General features: G+C 42.0%; 1 protein-coding gene across 1 annotated transcript; it reads left to right on the forward strand.

The window, feature by feature from the left end:
• Positions 1–453: 453 nt before the first annotated feature.
• LOC144608445 (uncharacterized) lies at positions 454–9,905 on the forward strand. Its single transcript, XM_078426219.1, has 7 exons — positions 454–468; positions 1,388–1,441; positions 1,998–2,054; positions 3,585–3,635; positions 6,145–6,192; positions 7,793–7,869; positions 9,803–9,905. The coding sequence occupies exons 1-7, from the start codon at positions 454–456 to the stop codon at positions 9,903–9,905; spliced, it is 405 nt and encodes a 134-aa protein (XP_078282345.1).
• Positions 9,906–18,075: the final 8,170 nt, after the last annotated feature.

Genomic DNA, 18,075 nt, shown 5'->3' on the forward strand with positions numbered 1-18,075 from the left:
ACTGTAAGAAGTCTTTCTTTCTTAGTTGTTCTTGCACCCTGATTTGTGCATTTGTTGTACAAGCTCATAAACTATTATTGCATTTTGCATTCCTTTTGCTGCTTGCCTAATTTGCTCATTTTGTAGAATTTCCAAGAGGCAAGAAAGCATCTCACCATGACCACTTCTTTTTCATAATGCATTATGTAATGAGAAGCTTTGATGGAAAATTTACCAGTAAGAGAACTATGAATGAAATGGGATTTAATTATATAACCTTTAAATGGCTATACGTCATCTGGGGTTTGGAGACAAATGTTAGCATGACTTTGTTATTATCTTAAGGTTTTTTATATGCATGTTATTATATTTCAGTTTAGTTTATTGTCACGTGTACTGAGGTACAGTGAAATGACTGAGTGATTCTTTTTCATTATTCAGGTGACTCAAAGAACAAATGCTGGGCCCGCAGTCATGGAGGAGACTCCAGTAAGTGCTTACTAACCTGTCTGATCAAATGTAAAAAACCCGTCTCTCAGCACTTTGGAGTTTAAACTGGGTAGAATTCACCCTTGGAATTTGTTTTTCATTTTAAACTAAGCAAAGAATTTCAGGAAATTTCGCATTTCACAGAAATTTCATATTGAAACTAGGACATTTTGTTTCAATATATTCTGAAATTAAAGAAGATGTATGTTCGCATTTTGGAAACCTAAAGTCAGTTAAGGTCAAAGAATTAATACAATCTGAAATGATTTTTTTCAAAAGACAGATTATCATCCAGATCAAAATAAAATTAATCATACAAAGGTTCTTTGTTGTATAATGTGCAAATTAATCTAAATGGATAGATGTGCAAATGAATGATGAGAGAAAGGCCATCAGACCTGTTGCTAATCACACAACCTGCAACTTGCTCATTTAAAAACGGAGTAATTTCTGGTTTACTCAACTTATTTTCAGAAAATATTTTCAAATGGGAATGTGCTTTTAATACACATTATTTTTCATTTACAGACAGGAATTAATGACTTCCATTCAGAATATTTTGCCACGATGAAGGAGGTTGGTCGTGATTTAATTTACAGATTGTTATGACTAAATTCTACAAATTGTTTTAAGTATTATTTACAGTTTGTCACTGTTAAAAATCAATGATTTGCTTCTCAGGGTTTAGGACCTGACATTTAGAAAGCTTGAGCAAGAACATGTGAAACTGAAACAGCCCGCTAATACCTGTACTGCCTTTGAATGAGATGATGGCTGATCTTTTATTTCGTAATCTTTTAGTTAGTTAGCAGCCTTTGCTGTTGCTCTGCTTCCTGGTACATAACTAAATCTGTCAACATGAACACTTTAAGCTTGCGGTATATTTTATTTTAATTTAGAATTATTTTGTGCTTTACAGCCTGAATATAAAGAGATGGTGCCAGGAGTTAATACAACATGTGATATCGCTGAGGTAAATGCAAGATAAAATACTTTATAGATTGTTAGCTGCTTTTCATCTAAAAAAAACTAATCTTGCTAGAAATCATGACTCTTCTGTTCGTTTAACAACCTGTCTACTAGTTTGTTTTTTTAATTGTTCATTCATATGAACTATTAAGATAATGGAAAGTAGTTAATTAGTTTCATGATTGGATTAGCAAACTGTTGTAGATTAAAGTTATATATGTTTTATAAATTTAAAAATTCAAGTTAATTGAAAATAATATTCATCACATCAGATACATGTTATATATGTTTTATAAATTTAAAAATTCAAGTTAATTGAAAAATTCAATTTAAACTTAACTTCAAAAATTCAAGTTAATTGAAAATAATATTCATCACATCAAATTTGCATTTGAATTTAGTTACTCTAAGCTCAATTGCTGAGCTTCATGGGAGCTGATTATAGCAACAATGGATTCCAAGTTGAGAGCAGATCTGCTGACTTTGCCCTAGTCCAGCATGAAGATCAAATGTTTCTTTGCGTTAATATTAAGTATAGCAGACCAAAACATGTTTTTCAGATGGATCAAGCGTTCCAACAGATGGAACTAGCTGCAGAACCTGAACATCTTGCACAGGTAAATACGATGCAAGGATAAAAAGCTTTTGTATCAGTTTTTCTTCATTCATGAATCTGAATGTTTGATTTTCTTTTAAATGTATGTACTTTATCTAGCAGATTACAATTTAGGGAAACACTACAATCTTCCACAGAAGGCAAGATGCAGGTTGTTTTAAATTAAAACAATATTTGGGATAATTCCCTTCACCGCAAGTTTGTCCAAGATTTTAACCAAGTGAATTAGAGTAAAGAAAATCTCATGGTTTTTTATGTGTACCTTAAAAACAAGAGGGTAACCAGGGAGAAGATAGGACCACTCAAAAATAAAGGAGGGAGTTTATGTTTGGAGTCGGAGGATGTAGGCCGAGTACTAAATGAGTACTTCGCATCTGTACTCACTGAAGAGGAATATGGAAAACAATGAGATCATTGAGGAACATTACACGAGATTTGAGGGCAGTTTGAGATTGAGGAGTGGTGTTGGGGTTCTTGAGCTTTAACGTGGATAAATCCCATGGCCTCATGGCATTATTGAGAGAGGCAAGTGGAAATTGCAGTACCTTGACAAAGATCTTTGTATTTTCTCTAGTCACAGGTGAAGTCCTAAAGGACTGGAGAATTGTCAATGTTGTTCCTTTGTTTAAGAAAGGAAGTAGAGATAATCCAGGAAACTCTAGGTCGTGAGCCTCATAATCCGTGGTAGGGAAACTATTGGAGATAGCACCTCCTCGCACCTTGACATCCTTTGTATTCTGACAAACAGACGGAATAACGAGATATAGATTGACGTGCAATTCCAACAGCCATAGTACAAACCTGCAATCTAGGTAGCTGGCATAGCAGATACATTTCTCACTCATGCCGAGTGTAGTTGGCTGGGGAATGCGCACTGACATCAGTTGACTTATCTTTCCAGTTTTCTTCATTGAACCTTATACTCAACCAGCTTCATGCTGTCAGGATCACCTCTGAAGAGAGTTACTGCTCTTTGCTAGACGGATAATGTTTCCTGGGATTCTATTAACAATAGAGAAAGCAAAGAACATTTGTATTCTTGATTCAATTAATTGACCAGCATATGTTCATTTAGATATGGATAGAACATTCATGGGGAAAAAAGGTAGTTATGATCCAGCCTTTCTCCCCTGCAAGTATTTCTGCTGCTGCCCTTCAAAAATCTCCACTATCCTATGCCTTCTCAGTAACACACACAATTCTTGATCAAACATACACAGACACCAATTTCCCTTTATTTTCTGGGTTAAAGTTGCCCACAACAGGTACCTGAAGCAACAAACAGAAACAGGCACTTCCACTGAAACTGGAGGAAGGTCCTCCTCCTACTAACACACGATAATGTAACAAAGGCCACAACCCTCAATAGCATGTCTGATTAGACTGTAGTGAACTTTTTTAATTGGGCAAATCTTGACCTGTGAACAGAAATTTTAAATGTTTTAAAGACTTAAAAAGATTTAAACAAGTGAAGTTCCATTTTAAAGAAAAATTGACTCTTAAGAGGAATTACATTACTTCTTTCTTTCAGATTGGAAGTATGGAGACATTTGAATATTCTTTCACTAAATCTAAAAGAAAGGTAACTATCCGTGCTTGCTGTCATTTAAGTACTGCTCATTTATATTTTCATTCTTTTGTCTTTCAGAAGACTTTTCACCTTCTCAATTTATTTGTTCATGGAATGTGGAATGCCAGCTTTATGTTCCTTCCCTCATTGCCCCATAATTGGGATGGAGTTAAGAGTTGTGTTGAAAGGAACTGCAGGTGCTGGTTGATACTGAAGGTAGATGCAAAGTCCTGGAATATACTGAAGTTGGAGTTACTCCAGCACTCTGTGTCTATCTGAAGTTAAGTATTAGTTGGTTGTCACATTGGTTGTCTGGATTCACATATAGGCTTGACTGACTAAGTATGGCAGATTTTCTCTTCTGAACGATGTCAGAACCAGACAAGCTTTACCAATATTGTGCTAAGGCTAGCCGTTTTTTAAAGATTCCAGATTTATTTAATTACTTGAATTTAAATTCTACACATGGCATAATAGGATTCAAGCTCACACCCTGGATTGGTACAATGTAAGTTATTATCCTATCTCACAGTTTCGGCTGTCATATTGATTCTGATCTCCTGCACTATTCCTGTGGAATTTGCACATTGTCCCTGTGAGCTGTGAGTTTCCCCTGGGTGTTCCCATTTCCTCCCACCTCCTCAAGATGTGCTGATTGGTACGTTAATTGGCCCCTATAAATCGCACTCAGCGCAGTTGGATGGCAGGAAAATCGAGGAAGTGTTAATAAACGTGTGTGATAATAGATTACGGGGAAATGGAATGGGATTGCTCTGCATGGCAGCAAAGAAGCATTGAGTCTGTGGCAGGAGGAATATGGCAATCAATGTTCCAGAACTGTCACTTCTGGTCCAATAACGAGCACTGCGCTATTATTCTCGTGTTCACCTGTTTACTTCAAATTAAACAATATTACACTAAACAGAATTTGGATCGCTGAAATATGTTTTAATTTAACTGAATGGTTGTTTTCAATGTGGATGAGGATATTAGCACAAGACATCATAGGAGTGTCAAGAAATTAGCCAAGCTTTAAGGCCCTGTCCCAGTTTGGCGATTATTTTTTTTAGGCGACTAGGCTGTCGCCGGGATGTCGCGGGCATGGTCATGATTAGTCTCCAGAGTCGTAGCGTTTTTCTGGTCATTGCTGGATTTTGTGACGGCTTGAAAATTTTCGGCGACTGTTGGTTTGACGCCAATGAGCGTAGCTTGACGTCTCCTGACGTAGGCGCTGTTGTAGGTTGTCGCCTGGTGATTAAGGTTGTCGCCGGTGCTGACTTCGGCGAATTCCAAGTGTGGACGTGATCTGATCATCCATCAGTGTAATGTGTTCATAAATGATGTTAGGTTTTGAATGTTTTTGCACTTGTATTCTGTTTGAATTTTAAAGTTTGAAGTTGATTTAAGTTTATTACAATATTTTTGTATGTACTGTTGTATGTTCTTATCAACCTTTAAAAAAATTTAGTTTGTATATCAATAAAGGAAATTCTCATGGCATTACTTTCAAATAGTCATGATGCAGAATGATTGGAAACCCTGCCGTACACCTCCTTTTATAGGGAAAGTTGGTGAAACGTGAATTGTCTTTAGTTGTCTTCAGTCTTCAGGGTCATAGCTTGTCGTAGCTTGTCGCGGGTGGACGTAGGTTGACTTCGGTTGTCATAGGTTGTCATAGGTGCGGTCGTAGGTGGACGTTCTACTTGCGACGATTAGGTCGCCGGTTTTCGGTAGCTTGCCGTAGCTTGACATCGACTAGGTGGTAGGTTGTTGTAGCTTGTCGTAGATGCAGAATGTCGTATGGGGGGGGTCCAGTCACTGTTTTTTTGGCGACCTGTTACGACTGTGAGAGTCGCTGGAAGTCGCCTTAAAAAACGCCTAACTGGGACAGGGCCTTTTTTTTATCCTAGTACCCATAAATTGTAATATACATTAAAGCTTGGACCAGAAGATGTGTACAGTGCTTGCTCACTCCCACACAAATATACCCCTAGCCTCTGTCACTTTTTGGGGTTTAAATTGCAAACACCATTGGTACATAACGTTTTTTTTAAATTATAGCTAATTTGTAAGTCGTTGTTTTGTTTTAATATAGTCGTATTGTGCAGAGGAGGAAATGAAACTTGTGAAGGATAAGGCTGAGGTAATAATACGAATATTTTAAACATGATAAAAACAGATAATCAGGAGCCTCTAATATATTTGCAATCAAGATAATCAATTAACATCGATTTACCCAATCAATTGTGTAAATCTCTAAATTTGCAATTTTGCAATATTTTTCATTTTTAAAATTATTTCTCCATAATATGTTGTCAGAAGAAAAACTTGCCATTGCTTATCTAAAATGGCTAATGTAATTTAATATCCTCTAGAAAGAGTAGCTGGATTCACATGATTCTTATAAATTTCCTACAATTTGTACTTATCTTTTCTGATACACATCTTGATTTTAAACTTTATCTGATGTGGGTTGTAGTTCCATCAAGCAAACATGAACTGCTCTTTTATTTTAATGCAGATCGATTGCAAGAACCAACAAACTAAATTTTCTCTAGAGCACTATCAGGTAAGCTTTACAAGACAGTATCTTGCAACAGTGTGACTCAACCATGGAAGACACTAGAGCTCAGAAATCACCAAAGATGTCCGTTAGTTGAAAGGCTGAAGTTGATGCTTTGAGAAGTTAATGAATGACAAGGATTTTAAAGGAAATTAGAGATGAGTGAAATCAAGATAGGACAGCCAATATCTGGAATGTGGTTGCATCATAGGTTGGATCAAATTGAATTTTTCAATATGTTGAGTTTTCATTTGTAGTGCCATCAGACTGCTTCGTGTCTAGACAAGAACTATTGTTACACATATACATTCAAATTGATAGCCTTGTACAATGAAGCAATCTATATCATGTACCCCACTGGTGCAGTGGTTTCCACACTGGTTTCTTTTTCAGAAACATTTGTCAGTCCATTCTCCATAAGCAGACCTCCCAACCCTTCCGAATTTTGCGGAAAGTTTCGCATTTCTTATTTCATTTCCGCCATTCCGATTTCATCTCACATTCCGATTTCATCTCACATCTAGCCCTGCCTCTCGCCCCACCATGCCGCTGGCCTCGGCTTGTCGCTGGCCCGGTCTCGCCTCGCCTCGTCGCTGGTCCGGTCTCACCTCGTCGCTGGTCCGATCTCACCTTGTCGCTGGCCCGGCCTCACCTTGCCGCTGGCCCTGACTCGCCTCATCGCTGGCGCGGCCTCTCCACGCCGCTGGCCCTGACTCGCCGCTGGGCTCGCCTCACCTCGCCCCTGGCCTCGACTCACCTCGCCGCTGGCCCCGACTCGCCTTGGCGCTGGGCTCGCCTCACTGTGTAGCGCAAGGCCCGTTGATATTGAGAGGGGATGGGGGGGCAGGGGTGGGGGTCGGGGGGTGGAGGAAGGGATGGGGGAATGGGTGTGGGAGAGGATGGGGGGGGGTGGAGGTGGGGGGAAACGGTGGGGAGGGGAGGGCAGGAGTGGTGGAGGTGGGGGGGTGGATGTTGGGGGTGGGGGGGCAGGAGTCGGGAGTGAGGGGGCGGGAGTCGGGGGGGGGAAGGGGAGCAGGGGGGAAGTCGGAAGTGGGGGGAGGGTGGGGGTGGAGGATAGTGGGGAGGACATGGACTGTTGTGATTTGCTGTTGAAGACCACTGGAGCAAGTGTGTCTTCAATGAAATTAGGTGTGTGCATTTTTAAATGAAACTCTTTCTTCATTTTGTGTAAGGGAAAAGTAAAATAGAGAAATCAAAACAAAACAATTATTTCTTTGTGTTGTAAAAAGTATTTCTGTTTAATAATCTTTCTCTAAATAGCAGGATATACTCATGATAGGCCTGACATTGTACATGTAGATTGTTGGAAATAATAGTCATTTTTCACACATGAATGTAGCGCAACGCGTATGTGCATTTGGAGTGCATACCTTTTTTGCTGAAAAGTTGCATTATGTGCCATATTATGAATGTTGATGTAAAATTCTGAATTTTGGACATCAAAATTCTGAATTTGTAAAATCAAATGTTGGGAGGTCTGCATAAGCCTTCAAAACCAAGTGCAGTGAAGTATATTCACAATGAACTTGTGATGTGGGGGAAATAAGGGTACAAATTAATGAAATTCTGAATTTTATTCAATTAGGGATTGGATGAGGGCATTAAATATTCTGAGGAGCTGTTTGATGAAATCAATGATGATGATGATGACAGTACTAACATGTAAGTACCATAATGTCATTTAAGATGTATAAATAAGTGAGCATAGTTCAAAAGCAATGTTTACTGCACACCAAGCAAGAACCTATCCTGCTACTGAGTGATACAAGGATACAAGTGCTGTCCACCAGAGCCTTTGAAGAACTGTGTCCAACCATCTACATAACAGCATGATTGTTAGGGCAAAATGGTGAGAAGAACAAATGTATATTCTTGATAGAAAAATAGGTGCAGGTGTAGGCCATTCGGCCCTTTGAGCCAGCATCACCATTCAATATGATCCTGGCTGATCATCTAAAATCAGTACCCCGTTCCTGCTTTCTCCCCATACCCATTGATTCCGTTACCCTAAGAGCTAAATCTAACTCTCTCTTGAAAACATCCAGTGAATTGGCCTCCACTGCCTCCTTTGCAGAGAATTCCACAGATTCACAAACCTCTTGTAGATTATAAGGTAACAAATGCAGTGTTTAATAAAGGAGGGAGAGAGAAAAGAGGGAACTATATACCTGTTAGCCTAAGTAATTGGTAAGAAAAATGCAGGGGTTTATATTGAAAGGTGAAGTAACAACATTGCAAGAAGAATAATGTGAATTTATTATTTTTGCACCTCAAGAAATTCGTGTTGGACTGATCTTTTGGAGTCTTTGAATAAGTGACTCATAGAATATATAAGGAAGATGCAGTGGGTCTGGTATATTTTTGGAAGGTTTTCTACGTGGTCCCCTTTACAGGAAGTTGACATATATGGAATTGGAGAGAGTTCACTGATGTCGATTGAGAAGTTGGTAATCAGATGGAAATCAATAAGTAAGAATATCTTCTCGGTGTAACAGGTTGTGATGTGGGCACTGATGAGTTTGGTGCTTGGGAACCAGTTGTTAGCAATCTATATCAATAATATTGTTGTGGGGAATATGTTATAGTTCCATCTTTGCTGACAACACCACACAAGGTAGGATTATGTGATGAAAGGGTATAGACTGTGCCGAAGGTGAACCAGTCTATGATTGTATGTGTTATTGCATTTTTATTGATTATTCTTATTGGTCTTATTGTTGAACTGCGGGTAATGTTTCATTTCACTACACATTTATGTGTATGTGAGAAATAAACGATTATTGAGCTGAAGGAGAGAGTGGGAATCTGCCTGATGAAATATATATTAAAAAATGGGATCATCCATATATCACAAAAGCAGAGTATTTATGAAACGGTGAGAAATTGGGTCATGTTGATGTTTCAAAGGACCTGGATCTGCTTGTACACAAGTCACTGAAGGCCAACATGTATCTGGTAATTAGGAGGGCAAATGGTGTTTTAGTCTTGATGACAATAGTGTTTGATTCCAGAAATAAGGAAGTCTTATAGCGTTTGGAGAGACCGTATCTGGATTATTGAGCCCTGCTTTGGTCTCCTTACCAAACATTCAATAGACTAGTTTCAGGGATGGTGCGTTTGCTGCATGAGGACAGTTTAAATAGACTGGGACTGTACATTCTAGAGTTTAGAAAAGTGAAAGGCGATCTCATCAGAACTTTTTTAAGTCTTGAAGGGTTTAAAAGGTTGGATGCAGGGAGGATGTTTCACTTGTCTGAGGGATATTGGACTTGGGACATAGTTTCAAAATAAGGGATAGGCTGAATAAGATGAAAACATTTCTTCTCTCTGAGGGCGGTGAACCTTTGGAATCCTCTGCCCTGGATACTGCTGTTGCATTCATTCAAAACTGAGATTGAGAGGTTCTTGGATATAAGAGCCTCCAGAGACATGTTGATAATGCAGAAAAATGGTCTGAATGAAGATCTCGACGAAGACAGAGCGGGCTGAAAGGGTCCGTTGGCCTTTCCTGTTCCTATTACTTATGTTATTATTGTGATATGTAAAATAGAATAGGTCTTAAATATTAGTTAAATAACAAAACGGCGGCTTCTAGGTTGTTCCATCTTTTAGAGATACAGCGTGGAAACAGACCCTTTTGCCCACGGCCCACGCCGACCAGCGATTTCCGCACATTAACACTATCCTACACCTACTAGAGACAATTTTTACATTTACCAAGCCAATTAACCTACAAACCTGTACGTCTTTGGAGTGTGGGAGGAGACCGAAGATCTCGGAGAAAACCCACGGGGAGAACGTACAAACACCGGCACAGCTAGCACCTGTAGTCGGGATTGAACCCACGTCTCTGGCACTGCATTCGCTGTATGGCAGCAAGTTTACTGCTGCGCCACCGTGACCACCTTTTGTATACAGCCTCTTTCATCTAAATGCATTGGGAATTTGGTTAATCCTTTTCCATTTAAAGCTTTGGGGGGATCATTTTGTGAGGTCTGAGGAAAGTCCTTTGTACTAACTGAATTTAGTCTTGTGTACTTTTCTTTTGCACAATTTTGTGTGTTTTTAGAGAGACAAGAACAATGTTGTGCCTACCATTCTTATGTTGGAGAAGGAGAAATAAGCGTGAGAAAGAGCAGAAGGTGAGCTACAGGCAAACATTTGTTTTTGTAAAATTACCTTTATTTCTCGTAAGTTCTTTTATTAAGTATTTATTCCTGTTCGAGTAAGGGTTTGAAATTTCCAGCTAATATATCATTGTGTGCAACAATGCAATAAATCTCGAGTATAATCAGCTATATGATTATTCAGAAATCCTGATGATTTAGCATCTGGTTCACAGAGTACAGGTTTTGCTGCTCCCTTTCACTTGGGGGCCATTTTCCTTGCTCTCTTTAATTTCCCCACTACCATTCACTCACCAGGGCCCCAGTCTCTGCACCTCCTTTTTGTTGCATTAACCTAGTTTTGTTTCCTACGCTTCCTTGAAACTTAAGATAGACATACAAAGCTGGAGTAACTCAGCGGGTCAGACAGAATCTCTGGAGAAAAGGAATTGGTGAATTTTCGGGTCAAGACCCTTCTTCAGACTCGGCCAGAAAAGTAACTTATTCCATTTTTCCAGAGATGCTGTCTGACGCGCTGAGTTACTCAAGCTTTTATTGTCTATCTTCGGTTTTAACCAGCATCTGGAGTTCCTTCCTACACACTTCCTTGAAACTTTATTGGGATCCTGTTTTCGTGTTCCTTTTAACTGTACCAGGTTTACTGGAAATATCATTATTCTACTGGGTAACATCTGATAAAAAAGTGAATTAAAAGCATGTTGAAGTATTAATAGACTAGTTCAGAAAATTAATCTAATAGCCCAGAATATCTGTTAACCAGATGCCATCAAAGTCTCAACCTTGTCAGATTTACCGAGGTTTACTATATCAGTAATTACGTGATTAGTAAGATGATAAGGTGATTAGTAAGATAAGGGCGGCACGGTAGCGCAGCGGTAGAGTTGCTGCTTTACAGCGAATGCAGCGCCGGAGACTCAGGTTCGATCCTGACTACGGGTGCTGCACTGTAAGGAGTTTGTATGTTCTCCCCGTGACCTGCGTGGGTTTTCTCCGAGATCTTCGGTTTCCTCCCACACTCCAAAGACGTACAGGTATGTAGGTTAATTGGCTGGGTAAATGTAAAAAATTGTCCCTAGTGGGTGTAGGATAGTGTTAATGTACAGGGATCGCTGGGCGGCACGGACTTGGTGGGCCGAAAGGGCCTGTTTCCGGCTGTATATATATGATATGATATCCAAATTCACCTTTAACAGAACTTTTTTGTTTTTCAACAGGGTTCCAACTTCTTTGATAGATAACTTTGTGCCTGTAGAGATCTGTTCAAATGGAGCTATTGACCTGTTTTATAATAAGTGGAGTTCCACAAAAAAAGTTGTAAATTGTTTTGCTTGTTGATACGTTTAGCTGCTGTGTTATAACTTTTAAGCTACCTTTAATAAAAACATTATTTCCATAGTACCTGTCACCGCATTTTTTGTTTCATCTTAGGCTATGCTAGTTTTCAGTTGAACTGTTATCTGTTGAAAACACATAGGGACTATGAACGAAATGTGATAAACCAGCACAAATGTCGATTTAAACCAGCATCTGCAGTTCTTTCCTGTGATAAACCTTATGCTGATAGCCACATCAGATGAACTGAGGGACACTGGGACTGTTCCTGCACTCTACTGTTCTCTGTAACTTTTCATGTTACACCATCAAATAATTAGAGCAAATATAGTTTAGTTTAGAGATACAGCATGGAAACTGGCCTTTTGGTAAATTTTTATGTTCTCCCATGCTATTTGAAGTTAGCCCACCTGATATCTTAGTGATATGAGCAATGTTTGCCACGATGAACACATGCAAAAATGTATTCAACATGTTTGCTATTTCTTTGTTTGCTGTTACTAATTTACTAGCCTCATTCTTTAGAAGCCCTCTGCTTACCTTAGCTGCCTTTTTCCTCTATATCCAAACCTTTATTGTTGTCGTCGGTGTAAGTTAACAGTCAACAGAGCTTTATTTGTCATTCGGTACCAAGGTACCGAACGAAATTACATAGCAGTCACACAAAAAAAAAGAACACAAGACACATGACCCCAACACAAACGTCCATCACAGTGACTCCAAACACCCCCTCACTGTGATGGAGGCAACAAAACTTCCTCTCTCTTCCCCACGCCCACGGACAGACAGCTCGTCCCCGACCGACCCGCACAGTCCCCGCAAGGGGATGGAAGTCCCCGCGGCCGAGCCGCACCGGGTGCTGAAACGTCTCGCGGCCGGGCGATGGAAGGCCCCGCGGCCGAGCCGTGCGCAGCTAAGTTTTCTCAAAATTCATCTTCTACCACCTTATGAGCTTTATAGGCATTTGTTACTAAATCCTAAAATGTTCCCAGTCCTATGGTCTACCACTAACCCTTAGCACTTCGTACAGCTTACATTTCAATTTAACGTTATCCTTTACCAGGAGCCACACAGGAAGTGTAGATGCTGGAATCTTGTGTAGAACACAAAGTACCAAACTCTGCTTTTATTTATTGTGTTTTTATGTTACACCTGTACTATATTGGATAGAGATATTCCCAGGGGAATCAAACGGAAAACAAAAGAAAACCATATGCTGAAAACCTGAAATAAAAAATAATATGCTGTGGATATGCAGTCGGCCAGGCTGTATCCGTGTAGAGAGAAACTATACAAAGTGCTGGAGTAACTCAGCGGCTCACAGCACCGTTGGAGAACATGGATAAAGTTTTGCATATACACTGATGAGAGGTTGCCCAATTCCTCTTGTTAAAATTTTTTTTTCCAAAAATGAACTTTTATTCAGAATTTAAAAATATATATACAAAGCAGACACTGCTGAAGAACTGATATTTGAAGCATCCATACATTCATTAGTGTCGTACTTTGTGTTTGCACTTGAACACTGCGCCATGAGGGATTACACACGTTGCAATGAGGGATTCCCCGTTGCCTACAGCAGTTGCAATGAGGGATTCCCTGTTGCCTACAGGCATGCTACAGCGTTGGATTCCCAGTTGCCCACACCCGTGTCACAGGGAGAGATTCCTTCTTGCTTGTATCCCTTTCGTGGAGAGATTCCCTCTTGCTCACAGGCATGTCACAGTAAGGGATCACCTGTTGCCCCTGCACTCATGTCATAATGAAGGATTTCCTACTGCCCACACTCGTGTCACGGTGAGGGGGATTCCCTCGTGCATGCACCCTTTAGCGGAGGGATCCCTGTTGCCAATACATGTGGGACTGAGCGATACCCCATGACCCACACGTGTGTCACAGAGGGATTTCCTGCTGATCACATTTGTGACTGAATTACTCCCTGCTGCCTGTATCCCTTTAGTGGACAAATTTCCTGCTGCCTACATGTGTGTCAGAGTGAGTGATCCCCCTGTTGCCTGTATCCCTTTAGTGTTGGGATTCCCTGCAGCCCACACACGAGCCATATGTGTCATAGTGAGGGATTCACTGCAGCCTGTACCCCTCTAGTAGAGAGATTCCCTGTTGCTTACACCACGTGTCACAGTGAGTGAATCCCCTGTTGTCACAGGGATTCCCTGCTGCCCACACTTGTGTATCAGTGAGGGATTTCCAGCCACCTGTATCCCTTTAGTGTTGGGAATCCCTGCCGTTTACACACGAGTGTGTCACAGTGAGGGATTCCCTGCCGCCTACACAACCGCATGTCACAGTGAGGAACTCCCTTGCTGCCTACACACACATGTCACAGTGAGGAATTCCCTTGCCGCCTACACACACATGTCACGTTGAGGGATTCCCTGCCGCCTATATACCCTTTAGTGTTGGGATTCCCTGCTGTTTACACGCCAGTGTGTCACTGCGGGATTCCCTCGCCGCCTGTGTCCCTCTAGTGGAAGGAGGAGAGGAGTTCCCTGCCAGGGCGTCGGAGCGCGCATGCTCGAGGGCTGGGCGACGGTCCCAGGCGCGTTGCTGGGCGACGGACCCAGGCGCGTTGCTGGGCGACGGCCCCAGGCGCGTTGCTGGGCGACGGCCCTAGGCGCGTTACTGGGCGACGGCCCCAGGCGCGTTGCTGAGCGACGGCCCCAGGCCTAGTTCGCGGTGACTGCCCCAGGCGCGTTGCTAGGCGACGGCCCAGGCCTAGTGCGCGGTGACCGCCCGCTCCCGGTAAGTGCAGCAACTCCAGCCGCCGCCGCTGCTTCAGCTTCAGTGAATTCTTTCGCCCTTTGTGGGCTTTTTCTATCTCCTTTAAACCCTCGATGACAAACAATTAATTGCCTGCTGTACAACCAGAAGAGAGGAAGAACGTCTGTGCTGTGGGAGAGTCTAGGATTAGAGGGCACAGCCTCACTCAGAATTAAAGGACGTTCATTTAGGGAAGAGATGACCAGGAATGTCTTTGGTCAGAGGGTGGTGAACCTGTGGAATTCATTGTCACAGATGACTGTGGAGGCCAAGTCAGTGGATATTTTTCAGGCATAGATAGATTCTTGATTAGTGCGGGTGTCAGGGGTTATGGGGAGAATGGGGTTGAGAGGGAAAGATAGATCAGCCACGGTTGAATGGCGAAATAGATTTGATGGGCCAAACGGCTTAATGCTGCACCTATCACTTGTGAACGTCCATGGCTGTAGTCTTCCCGCACAATCTCAGGGCGTTCTCATGCCCTGATGTGTAGTCACTAATGCGAAGCATGGAACTTTGAGTACAACTTCTGGAAAGAGCACAATGATGACCAAATAATCAGTCTTCGTGTAACTCAGCGGACAGGCAGCATCTCTGGAGAGAAGGAATGGGTGACGTTTCGGATCGAGACCCTTCTTCAGTCTGAAGAAGGGTCTCGACCCGAAATGTCATCCATTCCTTCTCTCCAGAGATGCTGCCTGTCCTGCTGAGTTACTCCAGCATTTTGTGTCCATCTTCGGTTTAACCCAGCATCTGCAGTTCCTTCTTACAGTTTTAGTGTTGTTGGTTGATGGTAACTTTTGGCCAGAACCTCTGGGAGAGCTTCCTTACTGATCATTCAACAGTATTGTCTATCCTTCTATTTTTCACTCAGAGAGTTGTAAATCTGTGGAATTCTCTGCCTCAGAAGGCAGTGGAGGCCAATTCTCTGAATGCTTTCAAGAGAGAGTTAGATAGAGCTCTTAATGATAGCGGAGTCAGGGGCGATTTATGCTTAAATCGATTTTTTTTAAACTCTAATGTTCAAAAGTGTGGCTCTCTGACACTGCCACACATACGCATTCTCACGGTGGTAATAATGGCAGAAGGCAGTGGAGGCCAATTCTCTGAATGCATTCAAGCGAGAGCTAGTTAGAGCTCTTCAGGATAGCGGAGTCAGGGGGTATGGGGAGAAAGCAGGAACGGGGTACTGATTGAGAATGATCAGCCATGATCACATTGAATGAAGTTGCTGGCTTGAAGGGCCGAAAGGCCTACTCCTGCACCTATTGTCTATTGAAAGCGAGAGTGTCTGTGACATCATGCAGACATTGTGACACCCCAAATGCTTGTTAGTATTTCCAATCATTTATAGCATACTTCTGCACTGAATCTCTTTAGTCACTTTTCTGCCAAATAACCAGTCCAGTAACAGTTTCTTTCATCGCTATCATTTATTAATTGATTATGGTACAGATACTATTCAGCCCATCAGGTCCGTACCATTTCCCAACAGACTGGCAAGCACCACTGCAAATAATGACGCAGTCCCACAAGGGAGCTCTGAAACTACTGGCACCGACCAGGGGCTTTTAATAATACTGGTGCTCTCCAGAACCATGGCCAATATTCCAGACTTCAAGGACCTCCTGCAGGTATTGCTAAACTCAAAGGAAATCCCTGCAAATACTGGCAGATTCTGGAATCCGTGCAATTACTGAAACAATCCAATAAAACCTCCTGGAAATATTCCTGCACTCCACAGGGGTCCTGCAAATTCTGACAAGCGCCAAGGGTTGGCCCACTTAATTACTCACATTGGCACTGAGCCCACAATAGCCCAGTTGCTGAAGCATGTTACCACGGCCAGTGAGTTAGTCATTATGAGTAATTATGCACATTAAATTATTCCATTAGGCAACCTGACATTTGCAATACACAGTAAAAACACTGCATATATCCATCAAGTTACACAGCATGTGCTCACTCCAATGGAACCCCTGCATTTATTGACACAATCAGAGGGAAACCCCACAATTATCGGTATATTCTGGGAGCCCTTGAAAATATTGGCAAACTCCAATATTGGTCAACTCTTCAGTGACTCAAATCATTCAATTCAATTATCCAAATTTAAACAAAGATTGAACACAGTTGGAAAGAGTACAGAGAATAAACACAAAAAGCTGCAGTAACTCAGCGGGACAGGCAGCACCTCTGGAGAGAAGGAATGGGTGACGTTTCGGGTCGAGATGCTTCTTCAGACAGAGTCAGGGGAGAGGGAGATACAGAGATAAGGAAGTGTAAGGTGTGAAAACGGGACAAGGGGATGGAGATCAAAAAAAATGTAGCTAGGCGGAGGTAACAACAAAGCAAACAGAGATAAAATATAATCAAGGACAGTCAGACTGTGGTCGAAGTACTGGGAGTGATGAAAGCAAAGGATCTTTGAAGTTATCGATTAGTCAATATTGTTTTGTTGGTGTTGTTCCTCCAATTTGCCCTGGGCTCCACTCTGACAATGGAGGAGTCCCAGGACAGAAAGTCACATGTCACGTGTACCGAGGTACAGTGCCAAGCTTTTATGTTTCCTGTTCTCCGGTCAGCAGAAAGACTGTACATGATGACAATCAAGCGCTCCACAGTGTATAGATACAGGAGAAATTGAATAAAGTTCAGTGCAATAATGTCCAAGGGTTTCCAATAAGTTAGATGGTAGACACAAAAAACTGGAGTAACTCAGCAGGGCAGGCAGCATCTCTGGAGAAAAGGAATCGGTGACATTTCAGGCCGAGACTCGAAGTTGGCAGGCCGTGGCGTATCTCGGGTCCTGGGCGCCACTTGAAGGGGGCTCCACAGAGCCGTTTCTATTAAAGTCAGACAAGCCATCCTCGTCGAGGACATTTGTTTTCTGAAGTGTAGTGGCGTAACTGTAATGGAAAGTAGTTTGCGAAGTATTGAGGGGAGAGGGGGGAGCGATGTATACTAATAAATATCACGAGCAGTTGTATTTAAACAAGTGAATACCACTTGCACCATATCAGTGTACGATTCCACGTCCGCGCTCCAACTCCGCATCTAAGCCCAGCACAAGCGGCACGTTTAATTGATTTTTTTTTTGCATCCCCAAACAAGTAATTATTGGATTGCAGAATTTCCTCGCAATAATTTTTTTTTGGATTTAGAGATACAGCGCAGAAACACGCCCTTCGGCCCACCAGGTCCGCGCCGCCCAGCGATCCCCGCACACTAACACTATCCTACACCCACTAGGGACAATTTTTTTTACATTTGCCCAGCCAATTAACCTACATACCTGTACGTCTTTGGAGTGTGGGAGGAAACCGAAGATCTCGGGGAAAACCCACGCAGGTCACGGGGAGAACGTACAAACTCCGTACAGACGGCGCCCATAGTCAGGATCGAACTTGAGTCTCCGGCGCTGCATTTGCTGTAAGGCAGCAACTCTACCGCTGCGCCACCGTAAAGGAACGATGTGCCACACACCTTTTACGTACCTTTGGTGCTCATGATAACTATGCATTTGTTTTATAGACAATATAATTTCAGTGCCTGCCAAAGGCGCTATTTTCCGCAGATACGCCCCCTGTTGGCAAGTACAAAGCAGATTTACGAGGATGTTGCCAGG

Source organism: Rhinoraja longicauda, chromosome 31, assembly GCF_053455715.1.
Source record: "Rhinoraja longicauda isolate Sanriku21f chromosome 31, sRhiLon1.1, whole genome shotgun sequence".
Lineage (NCBI taxonomy): Eukaryota > Metazoa > Chordata > Chondrichthyes > Rajiformes > Arhynchobatidae > Rhinoraja > Rhinoraja longicauda.

What these genes read in the sequence shown, in the direction of transcription:
- LOC144608445 (XM_078426219.1), top strand. An exon ending in AACCTGAACATCTTGCACAG is followed by an intron (nt 2,055 to 3,584) that starts GTAAATACGATG and finishes TCTTTCTTTCAG; the next exon opens with ATTGGAAGTATGGAGACATT. An exon ending in TTTCTCTAGAGCACTATCAG is followed by an intron (nt 6,193 to 7,792) that starts GTAAGCTTTACA and finishes TTATTCAATTAG; the next exon opens with GGATTGGATGAGGGCATTAA.